The sequence below is a fragment of the Periplaneta americana genome, chromosome 6 (genome assembly GCF_040183065.1).
Source record: "Periplaneta americana isolate PAMFEO1 chromosome 6, P.americana_PAMFEO1_priV1, whole genome shotgun sequence".
NCBI classification, from domain to species: domain Eukaryota; kingdom Metazoa; phylum Arthropoda; class Insecta; order Blattodea; family Blattidae; genus Periplaneta; species Periplaneta americana.
This window is the reverse complement of record NC_091122.1, coordinates 39,371,752-39,388,126: the sequence shown is the minus strand read 5'-3', so window position 1 is coordinate 39,388,126 and position 16,375 is coordinate 39,371,752. Positions and strand designations below refer to the sequence as shown.

At 35.3% G+C, this 16,375-nt stretch overlaps 1 protein-coding gene across 4 annotated transcripts in view; it reads right to left on the bottom strand.

Annotated features, from left to right (window-relative positions):
- Positions 1–16,375, bottom strand: part of Br140 (bromodomain-containing protein 140) — a 75,313-nt gene that overhangs the window by 11,193 nt on the left and 47,745 nt on the right. For all 4 annotated transcript variants that reach the window (XM_069827930.1, XM_069827932.1, XM_069827931.1 and 1 more), the window contains 4 exons: positions 14,113–14,262; positions 10,954–11,031; positions 9,662–9,871; positions 1,481–1,706 (listed from right to left, as the gene is read on the bottom strand). In XM_069827930.1, coding sequence (XP_069684031.1) covers positions 1,481–1,706; positions 9,662–9,871; positions 10,954–11,031; positions 14,113–14,262 — 664 coding nt within the window. The remainder of the gene's footprint in view (positions 1–1,480; positions 1,707–9,661; positions 9,872–10,953; positions 11,032–14,112; positions 14,263–16,375) is intronic.

Genomic DNA, 16,375 nt, shown 5'->3' with positions numbered 1-16,375 from the left:
TACAACAGAATGTTCATTAAACAATACAACTAGAAATTACACTACTCTCTGAGTGAAAATGAATCTCTGTTAAATTGCAAACTCTTCCACTGCAATTTTAAAAGTCAGTATATCATTTGCTAGTATTTCCACTCTATTTATTTTATCTCTCATTTTCATCTTGTTTGCTCCTCAGTTCTTTTTATTGAAAATCTCTTTACTTTATTTTTATGAATTCATCTCCATTCATTCTACAGAGATTGAGAAAATATGTTACTTACATGACACTTCCGTCCTTTATGCGTTAACTCCAATGTATGATAGAACTCACTTATAAGTATAGGAACATTGCACCAATGATAATTTATTATTAATAAGAGTGCTGTACAAGACTGTATAACTACTTACATTATAACTCGAAACACCGATTCATCTTAATACAATAATCTACATTTAACACAAAAATATCCATTTAGGTTGTTTCCATTTATGACTTGCTGCTACTCAACTATTCTCATGTTGTTAGATCGACATTTTGTGTTTCAAAGTTTTGGAACAATCTTACACTTACAATATAAATATATACATACATATTGTGACACATATAACAATGACACGAGAAGTTTCTCAAATATAATACAAACGCACATTTAGTAATACCGTCTGCATGAATATTTCAGCTTACTTAAATTAACATCATTAAGGAAACACCAATCTACTATTATTAAGACCACACAGGGAAAGCTTCCCATATTAGTTAATATTAATACGATTCTACTATAAGAATAAGTATACACAATTTACTTTCACGAAATTATTTTCATCTCATAATGAACAAATAAATAACCTATTTTTTTTTCAGAGTTGATAACTTGTGAAAGATGCTGATTATGGTTGACTGCAAAAAAATTTGTAAGTGTAGGTGTAAGTTTGAAATATAGTAATATAATTTTCACCTAACATAGTTTAAAATAAGATTCAACCATATATCTTGGCACAAATGAATGATCCGACGATAGTAAAGAAGTAAGATTGTAATGTATATTCATCTAGGTGACTACTCTACTTCGGGTGGTGTCTGCAACACCAACCTTTCATTACAAAATTAGTTACATGCTGTAATTTGTTCCGTTCAAAATCAGTTACACTAAGGTAATTATATTGAAATGTAAGAACATAAAATTTGAAATTAAGATATTAAATTACAAATGATTCAATAGCCTTGTACACTGTGAAATGCTACAAGTAACAATTTAACAGGTATGTAACTTTATGATAATACTGGAATCAAAACGTACATGAGAAATTCAAAACATCTTTAGTATTATACAGAGATTATCTTAGATAAAGGAAAATCATACCCTCACTGCTAAAAGCAAGCAGTACCCTTGGCGAAATATCTATCACTCAGAACTGGTTCAGTTAGCAATGGAAGAGTGAACAATCAGTTACTTTATCTAAGAAATTCCTTGTATATTATTCATTCTCAACATAAACTCACATGTTGGCAGAACTGCTGGTCCCACCATGCGTACTACTGTGGGTGTCCGGCTTCTTGATTGCTGAGGCTGCAGCAGCTGCTTTCCGGGTGAATAGCACAGCTGTTCGGCGGTTTACACCAGAAGGAGATCTTGAAGAAAGCTCTGACACAGTGCTGGGTTGGGCTTGCTCTGAGGAAGCAGTTAATTTGACTGGAGTGGACGGAGATACCAGCCCTGCAGATGAATCTGTCACAACATCAAAAATTGAATATGAACATATATACTGTGTTCAAATAACACTACTTTGAGAGGAAAATGTTAAGAAGAAAGCAGATACAGTACTATCTCAGGGACTACTGAGAATGAAAAGGGACCTTATAATTAGCTACCTATTAAGTTCTTAATAAAGACATCACATCATATAAATCTTCTCTATTAAGAGGAATAAACTATGTAACATTAAGAACTTCCTGCCTTGTGGATTCTACAAGTAAAATACAAACTACAATCACACGATGAAAGAGTAATGGAACGGAGAAAAATTCTCTCCGGCGCCGGGATTTGAACCTGGGTTTTCAGCTCTACGTGCTGATGCTTTATCCACTAAGCCACACCGGATACCCACCCCGGCGTCAAATAGAATCGTCTCAGATTAAGCTCCAACTCTTGGGTTCCCTCTAGTGGCCGCCCTCTGCACTACGTCATAGATGTCTATGAACGTAGGACCGAAGTCCACACATGTGCTGAGGTGCACTCGTTATGAGTGACTAGTTGGCCGGGATCCGACGGAATAAGCGCCATCTTAAATCACGAAGTGATTTACGCATATCATATATTATTTTAATGTACCGAAGTACATATGATATAACTATAATCACGGACAAAAAATTTGGGACACTTGAATTTTACTTTGCAAATGTATTTAATGTCACCAACATATTTTAAATGGTGATTAATTTAAGGTAATTATAAGATTATAAACGTAACATATACTGAAAACGGAAATGATCATGACTTCATACCACAAACAATTTACCAACAATAACATCACAATCTAGACTTGAACAAAATTTTACTTAGTGAAAGTCCGCCATTACGAATTTTTCAGAATAACAAAATAATTTTTTAGTCCCAGCCATTTTACTACTAATTTACATGTTAAAAATGTTCACTTTAAAGAACACTATGTAACGAACTATTCAGTTTAATGTAATAATAATAATTTACCCCGATACAAAACAGAAATATATTAATTTAACGAAATTAGGCCTAATAAGCTATTAAAAATTACTTAAAATAAAATCGAAAGAAAATAAAATAGGTAAATGAGTTATTGTCAGGCATTGATCACTCTTGGTTTCAGTGAATTTTCTGAATGCACTTCTGTGGTTTGAATTTATATTTAAATGAACCGGTTTAATAAAATCGAACTTCCGAAAGCAGTTTGTTCCTACATATTGAGGGAAGAAGTAAAGAAGCAGATATGGCAGAAAAAAAAAGACAAGACAGCAGTTTTCGCTAAAAGAGAAGAGAAAATTAATTGAAAAAGTAGACAAAGGAGAGAAGAAAAGCAAAGTCGTGAAAGTTCAACGTCCTTCTTGCTCTGTAAAACTTAATTTTCGGTCCTAACAAAGCCATGAAGAATGAAAAATATTGTAAAATATGCAAAAATAAGTATTCACTTGTCGAATAACCATTAATTATCATTATGGTACCAATTCTTATTGAAGTCACAATATAATATGAAGGGTACACGGGAATAACGATCAAGGTCCATTTTAGAAAGTTTCGAGAATAACGAATTTTAAAGTTTAAGCACTTAATACTTTCTTATGTGTGTATTTAATAGAAATTGACGTAGTGGAATGTCAAGAACGATGATTTCTTATTACTAGCTAGACCACATGATAATACTTCTTTTCCACTATAAGATAGCATTATTAACTCAATTTCGATTTTTGATGGACCTTGATCATTTTTCCCGTGTACCCTTCATATGGATATACGGTATAACCTAACCCAGGTACAGTATCTGTTATTCCATACTTAATATGGGACACAATGTGTAGGCAGATTTAATCAATTTTCGGTTTAACGAAATTTCACTGTAACGAAAATAATTACAGTATCCCCCTCGAGTTCGTTATACTGACATTTCACTGTACAGATTTCTGAATGTTATGTTCATTGTTCACACATTCAATTGTTTATCATTACTAAATAAATCAGTGTGGTTTATTCTGAAGATTCAGCACATAATCCAAGAGATATGATACCTGAAGATGTTGCAAAGGTGGTAGTTCTTAGTGAGGATGGCTGCAGCATGTGATACATCTCTAATGTGTCAGGAGCAGCACAAAACACAATAAATTATGCCATTAGGCTTTACAATGAAACTGGGCAGTACACAAGATGACAAGGTTCCAACCAACCACAGTGTACAAATGAACGAGGTGACAGATTTGCTGTCAGTGCTGTACTAAGCGACAGGCATTTGCCAACAACAATAATTGTTTCTCATCGCCTGGAGGAGGTATGCAATGTGATTGTGTCTGCTAGAACCATAAGGAGAAGATTCCATGAGAACTGACAGATGTCCAGGAAACAGTCACAGGGTCAGAACTTAGTGCAGAATATCGAGTAACACGTCTTCACTATGCTCGTCAGCAAATCAATTGGACCATAGCTGATTGGGAGTCTGTTCTGTTCAACAATGAATCCCGGTTTACCTTGCGTTCAACAGATGGACGACACTGTGTATGGAGAAGACCTGAAGAGCGCTATGCACCATATGTAATGTCACCTGGGATACCTTTCAATGGAGATTTAGTAATGGTGTGGGCAGGCATTTCTACTGCAGCTCGCACAGAGTTCGTTTTCATAGAGAATGGTACAATGAATGGGGATGGTACATTGAAGAGAGTATAATTCCTCATGTTGTGTCTTATGCTCAATTTACTGGTAATGGCTTTCTCTTAATGCATGACAACACACGAGCACATGCAGCAAGAATCATTTCAGATGTTCTGCATGAGGTTTAAATTAATGCTATGGATTGGCCAGCCTGCAGTCTTGACCTTAATCCAATAGAACACATTTGGGACAGTCTTCAAAAGTGAGTTCTTGGAAGAGCTGTTGTTCCAGAAACACTAAATGAACTTCGAGCATACTTACAGGAGAAATGGGACTCTATTTCACAATAAAACATAACCAAAATCATAACACATCGCCTGCAAGAAGTCATCAGAGTCCAAGGTGACAATACACACTATTGAACATGAATGCAGCTCAATAAAATGTAAGAAATTTCAAGAAATCTTTTAAAAGCATAGTATAGTTGAAATGCAGTGTGTGACAACAATGAGAATTATCGTTGGTAATTGTTGGTGTTATAAAGTCATGTTCATTTTCTTTTTTTGTATAATAAGACTACAATCTTATGAATCACCATTTAAAACATATTGATGACATATTAAATACATTTAAAAAGTGAAATTCAGGTGTCTCAAATTTTTTGTTCATCAGTGTATAAGGTAATAGAGAAGTGATAATGCAATGAGGTGAGGAAGGAAGGTACCGCCATGCACGTCTTTTAGAAAACGACAACAACGGCAACCCTCAATAATGCTATTAAGAAAGAGGGACTGCGAATTATTTTCAATCAGTTTGAGAGTAGGAATTCTGGCAAGTGGACATAGTTATTTTTTCATCAGTTCCTTAACTACAAAGAGATGAGTGTTTTTAGTGGAGTTAGTTTTTCAAGACAGTCGTTAAGAGTGAAATAAAACACTGTGATATAATTTAATTCAATTCTGACTTCATTTATATTTTGGGAAGGAGGTTTCGTGTGCATTGCTATGACATGTGCAAGGGTTTTGTTTTAATAGGAAAATAAAATTGTTAAGACATTTCGAATAGAATGCTCGAAAGTTTTTTCAAGAATATGAGGACTGTCCGTAATGAATGCTTGGTTTCATCTACTTTGGCTATGTGAATTTCAGGATATGTTTATTTAGTCATCAGGATTAAAAAAAAAAGAGAGAGAAAGCAAGTTATATCCAGAAAGAGCTGCAGCATGGATTAGATGACAATTATAACGAGAATAACAGCATTATTAGGTGTAAACATTTCAAAGTGGTACCTATTCTGTTTTCGAAATTCGTACTAATCATTTCACGTGATCAAGCAAAATATATTTTTAGGTTAGATTTCATGAATCGTAAACTGTTTAGTCAAAGCAATGAATTTCATCTTACCAGACAAAGTACATTTTAAAATTAGATCATATTAATCCTAATTATCAGTATCAACATAATATGCGGGAAGTCCAAGAGGAAAATATACTATTTCATAAATTATTGAACAATTTAGAAAACACCTCCCAACATAAAGATGAGATGTGGTAAATAAGCAAGACATTACTATTGTTAATACTGTAATAGTATTATTAATCTTTTTTTTTTTTTTTTTTCAGTACGTAGCATTGTGATTTTACCTCTTTGGTGATATCTAATATTAATTGGCAACACAGAAGAGGCGGCCAAATTAGCCTTTTAGGAATTACTCTTATGTGATCCTACTATAAAATGCATAATTCTCTTAATTATGATTGTTCTAATTTTCGTTTTCAATTAGCAGTATCAACTATTCTTTCAGCTGCATTATATTCGACCAGACATTAATGAGATGCGACATGGCAAATGAGAAGAGCTTTAACATGCCTGGCATCAGCAACCAACCAACCATACGTTCATAGGTCTTCTTATTACAGTCTTGCATATTCCGACTTCAGAATTCCTTCGCAAATATTTATAATGGTTTAAGGTTAATATCCTAAACAGAATAATCACTTGATTGTCCTGTTCTTTCAGGAATTCATTGTTTATGGTCATGGCTGATAATTCAAGCTCATAAGCAGTTCTAATTATAACTTGACTTACCTCATGCTTATGATCATGTACTAGTAGGATATACAGAGTAATTCATATAAAACTCATGATTTTCTTTATTCATTCATTTAAACAGGAAATGTTTGGAGTTTCATTCATGTCACGTGGGAGCTTTAGGTGTTTATCACAAGATGTGTTTCGCAACGCGGGATTTCTTGGAGTTGCACTTGCAACTTGTTCATTGTCGTTTCACACGCCATTCTTATCATTGTCATTCAAGATGCAGTACACACTACGGCAATGGTTATTCCTTGTCAAAAACTACTAGATAACGAACTCGGTCATAGCGACGCAAAGGGCACACCAGAGGGAATTTGGTGTTCGCAATTGTCCAGACAAGAACACAATACTGGCATTGTTACGCAAGTTGGAAACAACTGAACATTTTGTGAGTGAAACTAGCAAGGATCATTCGTCTACACTTCCGGCAGTTGCTGTGGACGTTCGGGAGCGACTGCAGCAGTCACCCCATAAGTCATTAAGACGTCTGTCACAGGAGACTGCGTACTCGATGTATTAGAGAGCTGCGAAGGCTAGCTTAAAGCCGTATAGGTTAATGAACTGCCTGAGCCAGATAAGGCTAAAAGAGTGCAATATTGTCGTTAGTTCCAGGTGACCACTGTTCAAAATCCTGGCATATTGTACATTACATGGTTCACAGACTAGGCATGAGTTTCACATCTGCAGCTATGTAAACTCACAGAATAAACGCATTTGGGCTGCAAAACATCCACATGGCAGTCATGAAACCGGAACAATGAACACACCACACAGTACCGACGCATTTTCATGGAATTCGTTGAGCAATTGGATGATATTGAGCTGTGTTAAGGATACATTCAACAGAACGTGCTACTTGTTGTACGTCACATGAGTTCATGGCACTGATCCAAAGTTTCTTTGATGACAGCATCAGCTCTAGGAACTTGTGGCCACCAAGATCACCAGATTTGACCTCACCAAACTTTATCCTGTGGGGTTATCTCAAGGGAAGAGTCTACGCTACACACCCTTGGACTTTGAACGATCTGAAGAACATCACACGTGAAATCAACGATATTGACAATGTAATGCTCCAGAGAATGGCCAGAAACATGGAACAAAGTGTTCAGCTGTGCCTTGAGGTAAATGGAGGGCATTTTCAGCACTTAAAGTAAAAGTAAAGTAATCTCCCAGAGATTCTGTACATTTAAGACGCAATACAACATTACTAGCATCCTTCTTGTTAAAATAAATACACAAGCCCTTTTCTCTGCGATAGTTTTGTAAAAACTATATATATTTCTTTTCCTTCCTCCCCCCCTCCTTTTTTTTTCTGTTGATCACCAGATGAATTTATTATCATACCCATTTTTATTGTGAATTTTATTTAATTTTCGTATTTTTTATTCTTTTTTTATTATTATTTTATTACATTCCGTTTTGTTTTATTCTTCCTTACATTTCCCTATTAACTGTTTGTACTAAATGAGTTGCTTTTATTATATTCCAATCTTTAGATCTGTATTTTACTTTCTTTTTTCTATTATGGTATTATTTTCATGTTGTTCAGTGTCGATTTTGTTATGCTATTATTTTTTTTGTAATATGTTAATATTCTGTTCAACTTCTTGTTAAATTTTCAATGCTTGTATACTTTGTGGCCTGGTAGAGTGTAAGAGAAGGCCCTATGGCCTTAACTCTGCCAGTATAAATAAATAATAATAATAATAATTATTATTATTATTATTATTAAAAATCATGAGTTTTATATGAATCACTCTGTATATTTTTAATTAGCATCAGTTTTGGAGATGCATCAACAACAATTTACACAAAAAAGGTGTGCTGAAATAATCTGTTTCTTTTATAACAAAATTTAATGATTTAACCAACTATGGAATAAAATTAACAAACCTATTAATTGCTGTTTGGCCTGAATCTACTATGACGTTTTATGCATAAGAACACCCATGTGATAACTGTAACTCTTATTAGAATTGTAGCCTAGTCCTTTTCAGTTGTAAAGGAAGCCTGCATTTTACAGCATGCTTAAAGGAGATTATGGTCTGACCCCAACAAACAAATTAAAAAAATCGGGATGTGGCTGTGTACAGAACTGGCTGTGGGGTTTTATGTGAATATGTCTGGCTTAAATCAACATCTAAACGAGATCTTTCGTTTGGTACCAAACTCAGAGCACTAGCAGATGAGTCATGAGATAGACTGCTCAGAAATTTTCGCTCATGCCCAAAATGGCTGCCAGTCACCACCTGCGCCAACTCAAGTCATGAAGTCATAGTGATGGAATGAATCTCCTGTAAATATTACATCGTCACTTCCATCCTGGTACCTCATGTGTTGGTCTGATTTTAAAGACGTATTCACACCAAAAACCAGTTGTTTGCCAAGTGGATAATTACAGCATGGAATAGAATTAGCTGTGGGTCAATTATTAAGTGTTAAAAAGTACCATGTTTCTAACAATATAGATGATAGTGAAGATAACATTTTGTGGGAGGATTAATGGCCTGAAGACGGATTCAGGTGAGGTGATAGAAGAAAAAGCTAGAAAAGAAGAAAATGAAGACTGGAAGTGCTAACCAGAAGAGAATGTTACTAAAGACTGGAAATGACAATTTCGGACCCCGGCAGAAATCGAACCCGGGCCGGCTAGTTTGGAGGCAGACATGCTACCACAGAGCTAAATAGGTGGGCTGTTTTCAATGTAAACAGTGCTGGTAGCAACATCATTTTCAGGATTATATATGCTTTTGTTGGGTAATACATACTGTCTAAATGCTTAAATATGCCTCTCTATCTCAGAAATTTTGTTAATGGCATGTTTAAACTGAGACAAATCGTCTGCGTGCTTTATTATTAATGTGGTCACAGAAGAGGATAAGACCTTAAACTGATGACTCAGATTATGGAAAAATGTTCTCAACTCTTATTGTTACAGTTTAATACCAACTAACTTGTCTATCACACCATCATGTTATTACAGACCACTTCAGTAATTCACTATGCAAGAGAAGTGATTTTTAACATTTTATACAATTTGGTTCGGACTTTTTATTTAATCTTGAAAGACTTTGAACGTGTATGTGCCAATAACTTTTTTTTTAAGACTAATGATGGGTACTTAACTGTTCGTTATTTACCTAAATGTGCCAATACCTAAATACCCATTAAGTTAATTAATTAATGTTATTATAGTTAGTTGTATAAAAAAGATTACCAATATTCTTTTAACTCAATACTAAACCTTACCTCGAGTATTTGAATCTGAGGCCAATTGCGACCCATTGCTACCCAGAGTACTAACTGTAGTCAGGTTAGAAGGTGTGGTGACAGTTGTTGCTTTTGAACTTGAGACAGAATCGGCTCCCTCATCTAGATGACGTTTTACTGCCATTTTCTTCCGTCCACGTCCACTTTTTTGTTTGCCACTGCTTTGTACTGCATTACTTGGGGTTGTCACTATATACAGAAACAAGACTTCTAAAAAATACACATAATAAATTAAATATGCCTATATCAGTGATAAGATAATTGGGGTTTCTATCTCCAGTTTTATATTGTCAGTTTCTTATTTTAACAATGCTGTACCAAGTATTTTGTTATCTTCCTCCTATGAAAGGAGATTGTCTGAATCATAAATAAATAGTGTAAATAAATGACTAAATGTAACTTAAAATAATTTGTATTTATGTATGTAAATATGTTCCTTAGAAGTGTGGAACTGTTGTGTATGATGACTAGTACAGCTCTTCAGTGTTAAATTTCTTCTCATATTGACTGATTGTATCACAATACTTCATAATGCTCTCTGATGAAATATTTGATCGAACATAATTCAATGAACTTCATCTTAATACTACGTCATACTTAATTCACTACGAGATCGCAATATGTAATACATACATATCCAATACCTATCCACTTATTTTACGTGATTCGGGTTGCAATATGCAATATAAGCAAGTTCACCTCTTAAAATAAGAAAATATTATTTAATAGCAATATTTAACGACGAGCTAAGAGAAATATTAATCCTGATTTAAATTTTTTAACGATCTCTATCTATTTTTCCCTCCTTTTATGAACAAATCAATATTTCGAGCTATGTAAGAGGTGTGGTGTAATCTCTAACACAAGTGACATGAATTCATAAATTAATATTTTCGTATATGCGTCAAGTTAAGACAATGAATGTTTATATTCGTAGGTACACATTAAACATAAACAACTATTTGTACCATTTTACTACACGAATTATACCTACTTAGTACAAATGTTCATCAGATTCTTTGTTGTGCCTCAGAGATAACTGAAGGAATGTCAAACTTGAAGAGACTTAGGAACATTAAGAAAATACAATATTTTGTGTTAAATGCAAATTACTTAAGTTTTAAATATAACATCAATTAATTCTAACAGATCACACAACATACATTTCAATTCATTAACCATCATTGGTGCAATATTCCAACCCTAGCCTGTCCTATAGTGGGGATGTGGTCATTACAGGTTCAACTTAAAGTACATTCATGTGGTATTACCATTAGACTCTGTAGTTTCAGCTGTTGTATCCTGCTCTTTGGTCCCAGAACCTGTGGCTGTTCCCTTGCTGGAAGTGCCTGCAAACGGTTACAGCAAATCAGTATTGTGGTTCCAATGCAACTATTTTTCTATAACTAATTCTATTACAATTACCATAATGCAAATATTTTTCATACTATAACTTATACATCATCATCTTCCTAACAGGTGATAGTCCTAGAAGGACTGTTCCAGTCTACAAAAGTTTTCCCGCCATCTCTTCACAGGGTGACCCAGTGATCTTTCCCCTGTTGGTCTGTAGTTCAAGATCGCTTGAGGAATCCTTAACTAATTCAATACCTGATTTGTTACTACTACTCCATATTTTTTACACAGAAGACAATCTTGATCAAAATTAATTCTTATAGCAGCTCTTAAAAATTTCATTACCTAAATCTACCAACTTGCATAAATTCAACAAACATAATATGCACTTATCATATTGCTACTTGCTATATGCAATTTTCAATACTGCATCAAAATCTTAATTACGTAACTTCAAATTCGATTTAAAATAGCTTAAAACTTCAATTTTTCTCCTTCTTATAACGCCTAATAATGGAAATGCTACAATTACTAATTTAAAATGAAAACATTATTATTGCCTTTAAAAAATAACTCTGAAGTTATATATATACTTCATTACTATCGCTAACTTCACAATCCAGGATACAGCATTTCACTAACTGTCCACTGATAAAATATCCTGATACAGATTAAAAATGCCCACTGCAACTATTGCATTCTACTCTAGGAATATTATGAAGGGCGTTCCATAGTGATTTACACTTTCAAATTTCCCACCATCCATGGTCTGCCATTTGGCTTGTCATTACAGTTGCAAGCATGTAGTACATTGGACTGCCCACAGGTGACAGCACGATACACAGGAGTGTAATTCCTGCAAACTACAGCGCATTTCCCCAACTGCTGTCATTACGTGAGTGGACAGCATGGAGAGTGATCATCAAGGACAGCATTGGACGACGTGGTTTCTGTGGAAAGAGGGTGTAAACACTGCAGATATTCACAGGCAATTGGTGGCAGTGTGTGGTGAGCATACACCGTCGCGAAAAAAAGTGTACAATTGGGTGGATGGCTGGAAACGTGGCCACACATCAATGGAGAAGGGAACCAGTTCTGGAAGGAAAGTGACTGTGACAACGCCAGTCAACATCTCTAGACTGGAGTGGCATATTCTTGAGAACAGGTGCATCACATTCTCAGAACTGGAGGCGGTGGCCACAGGACTCACCAGAATCACTCTGCACCACATAGTGCATGAACACCTTAAGATGGGGAAGGTGTCTGTCAGGTGGATCCCCAAGTCCCTGACTGCAGCACATAGACAATAGCGCAAGGACATGAGCAGTATCTCCTTCAATTCTAGTCAGGATCCAGAAGGTTTCATGTCCAAACTCGTGACTGATGGTGAAACTTGGCTCCATTACCATGAGCCAGAGACTAAAGCCCAATCAATGCAGTGGAAGCATAAAGGCAGCCCCATGCTGAAGAAGTTGAGAATAGAGCCATCAGTAGGTAAATGCATGGCCTAGTCTTTTGGGACAATGATGGAATCATCCTCATTGACTGGCTCAAATCAAGGACCATGAACAGCACTGTGTATGTGGCGACCCTTCGGAGCTTGCGCCATGCAATTCAAAAGAAACACCCAGGAAAATGGGCAAAAGGTGTGCTCCTGCAACATGACAACGCTCATCCCCACATGAGTCAGGCAACCATGACTGCCATCGCTGAGATGGGGTTCCCAGGTGCTGCCACACCCACCGTATTCTTCTGACTTGAGCCCTTCTGATTACCACCTAAACCTCTGCATGGACTTCATTTCGCCGACTTCAGGAACTGAAAGCAGCTGTCCTGACGTGGGTGCGACAAACTTCGAAAACGTGGTTCCAGGAGGCCTATAGAAGTTGCCACATCGGTGGCGCAAGTGTGTACAGGTTAATACGGACTATATTGAAAAAGTGGATGTATCTGCCGAGGCATATAAGTTCAATATCCCGAATTTAAAAGAAAACTTACAAATTAAACCAAACCCTTTAACTCTATTAAATATGGAATATAATCTAAATTTAACAGAAAAAAATACTGAAATCAGAAGTAAACACTGAAATACTGAAACAATTGTCTTTAGAGACAATTAATATTAGGTACCCTCCACAAAACTGGCTTCATTTATACACCGACGGATCCTTGATCTCTAGAGAACAAGGTGCCGGTGCAGGTGTTACGTGCTGTCTCTTCTCACTTTATAGATCACTTGGATATGGAACAACAAGTTTTGATGGTGAAATCATTGCAATAAGTGAATGTCTCAGGAATCTTCTATGCCACATCAATAAATTTATGAATGCAGTTATATTGTCAGACTCCAAAGCAGCTATTCTATCAATCGTCTCTAAACACACACCTTCATCTCAAACAGCAGAAATAACTAAAATGCTCTCTCAATTAATATCACTCAATAGAAGAATTGTATTCCAATGGATACCATCCCATTGTGGAATCCTAGGAAACGAGAATGCGGATGCTTTAGCAAAGAAGGGCAGCAGTGCTACTTACAGACCTGTTACTAAATCTACGTATTACTCTGTGAAGAGATTTATTAAATCTACATACTTAGACTTCAACAAACAAAATTTGATAACACAATCCCAAGGGAAAAAATGGAACTCTCTGCATCATAATCCACAGTTAATTCTCGATTTACCACGAAAATCGTCTGTAGCTGCATTTAGATTGGCAACAGGCCATGATTGTTTGGCCAAACACCTGCATAGAACTGGAATATATCAGTCCCCTATTTGCCCATTGTGCAACTCAAACCAAGAAATGGATTCGGAACACCTCAAAATCTGTGCTTCATTGGCTGGTCATGATAACATCTTTGAAAAATATTGGAGTGCAAGAGGTCAAATGACTTTATTGTTAAACGCCTGGCATTAGAAAACAACAACATATAAGTTCTGGACGAGTGTAAAAAAATAAAGTGTAATTCAATATGGAATGCCCTTGTACTATACTTTAAATTTCAGATTTTACTTTCTTTCAGATTGAATACTTAGTTTCTGAATGGAAAAATGTATAAAATACTTTACCCTTCTCTTCATTGACCTGCTGGTGCTGGGAAGAGCGTCGGGTGGAATGTCTTGCAATTGGTTTTGCCGCACTACGCTGTTGTCGCTTCTCTACTTCCTCATCACTTGAATCTTCTCTTTCAGAATCTGATTCAAAGCCGTCTTCAGCCTCTGTAATTTCCAAATGAAATCAGCAAATAATTCTATTCACATTTCAAATTTTTGTCTCTTCTTGAACCATTTTACTGATTACAATATTCAACTCACAAAGCTACAAATATTTTATTTTTACCTAAAAAGGGATAAAAATTCGTCCTGTTACAGCAAATAATCATGATCACGAATGCTAAATGTGTTACATAACATATACTGTTTACTATGTTATCAAAGACGTTTGCAACAGCAAAAGTTGTTCTGCATCAGTGATATAATAGGATGATTATGAAGTAGTAAGCAGAGAGGAATTTGGAAGTAGTTGCAAACTGTTTTGAGTTATTTTTCACTAACACAATGTAAATGAATATATTAAAGAAAAAGAAAAGGGAGTGGACAAAAATGGTTTGTGTTTTTACAATTAACACGAAAAGCAAAGAAATAGCAAAACAGAAATCCCACTTGAAGATATTATATGTAACAGTTTGACTGAGTAAAGTTCAAATTCCATAATAAATCTTCCTCTTCCTATCCAGTGCTTAGACTTTATAAACTTGTTAGAATAATTATTACAGAACAAAATCGTTCTGTCTTATGTGGGGCCTCTCTAAGCTTCTAATTTCTTTGGCTAGTAATTCAGAATTATTTTTGGGCATACTTTCAGAATTTATTTTTGCCACATGAGCATTCGAATGTTGAAAATATTGAGCTAGTTGAAGTATTAATGAAAGTGAATCCTAATTCCAACTAACTATCATATTATTTTACTAATTTTTTTAATACTTTTTTTACGACGCTTTATCAACAGCTTAGGTTATTTAGCATCTGTATGAGATGAAAGTGATAATGCTGGTGAAATGAGTCCGGGGTCCAGCACCGAAAGTTACCCAGCATTTGCCCATATTGGGTTGAGGGAAAACCCCGGAAAAAAATCTCAACCAGGTAACTTTCCCCGACCAGGAATCGAACCCGGGCCACCTGGTTTCACGGCCAGTATTTTACTAATATGTTAATTCCGCATGGTTCTGGTCTTTGTCCCTTCTTCTAAAATTATTAATTTTTCCTTTAAAGAGATTTGCTTACATTTTTTTAATTGACAAGCTTCAGATAAGAACACTCCATGCATACTGAAATTCCAGTTAATCATAATTAAATGATGCCCAGTGCATACAAAAGTCTAAAACTGTTTTCCAATGGTACATTAAATCTGCACACGGGCAGAACACGAAAGCTCACTATAGGTTTATTCCTGTACAATGATGCGACTCAATTTGTGACAAAACAGACACCTTTAGAACACTGGCCCAGTCGAAATATAGTTAGGAGAGTAGGAGTAAAGAATTGCTTACTGAATAAGACTACAGCATACATTTACGTAGTTAAGTGAAGGGGGGGGGGGGGAATTGTTCAATTGGTCATATTTTGATGAAGAGAAATGATTTTTCCTTTTCGTTCTAACGAATTTCTCATAATATGTATTGGTGTTCATACGAATGAAATTATTTAACATTGTTCTTTATGAAGATATTAGAAGGAATTATGAATTTCTTCACTGAACTCTAAGGGCCGTATTCATAAACTAGACTTTGGATGAAGACTTCCCAAAGTCGAATTTCGTAGTAAAGTTTAACTTTGTTGAAAGTCCTATTCATAGACAATACTTCTGAGACTTTAACTTTGACTTTGGTAAGTCGAGATTTGACGATCTTGTTCTAATGTTGGAAATCACAATCACTGCTTTCTAAACGAATTAAATTAACAGATAGTTGAAATAGAGTAGGCATTGCCACAATCAAAGCCATCTTCTGAGACACAAACCAATGAAACAATTGACTATCGGTACATGTTAAGCGATTGTTAGCTGTTCTTGCAGCTTTACATAAGAATAATTATTCGTGGGCTTAGTGTGGAACTCACGTAAAAGAATTGATATTTTTAGATCTTTACACCAATAGATAATAATTCGTTCTTCTACTTGGTCACAAAAAATCTTAACTCAGTTTCGAAGTCTTGTATTCGTATATAATACAATAAAATTCGCAACTACAAAACATGATGGTATAGTTCATCTGAAATAGTATTGCCTGCTAAGAATTTTGTTGTGAATAAAACATCGATTGTAGTTAGGTTA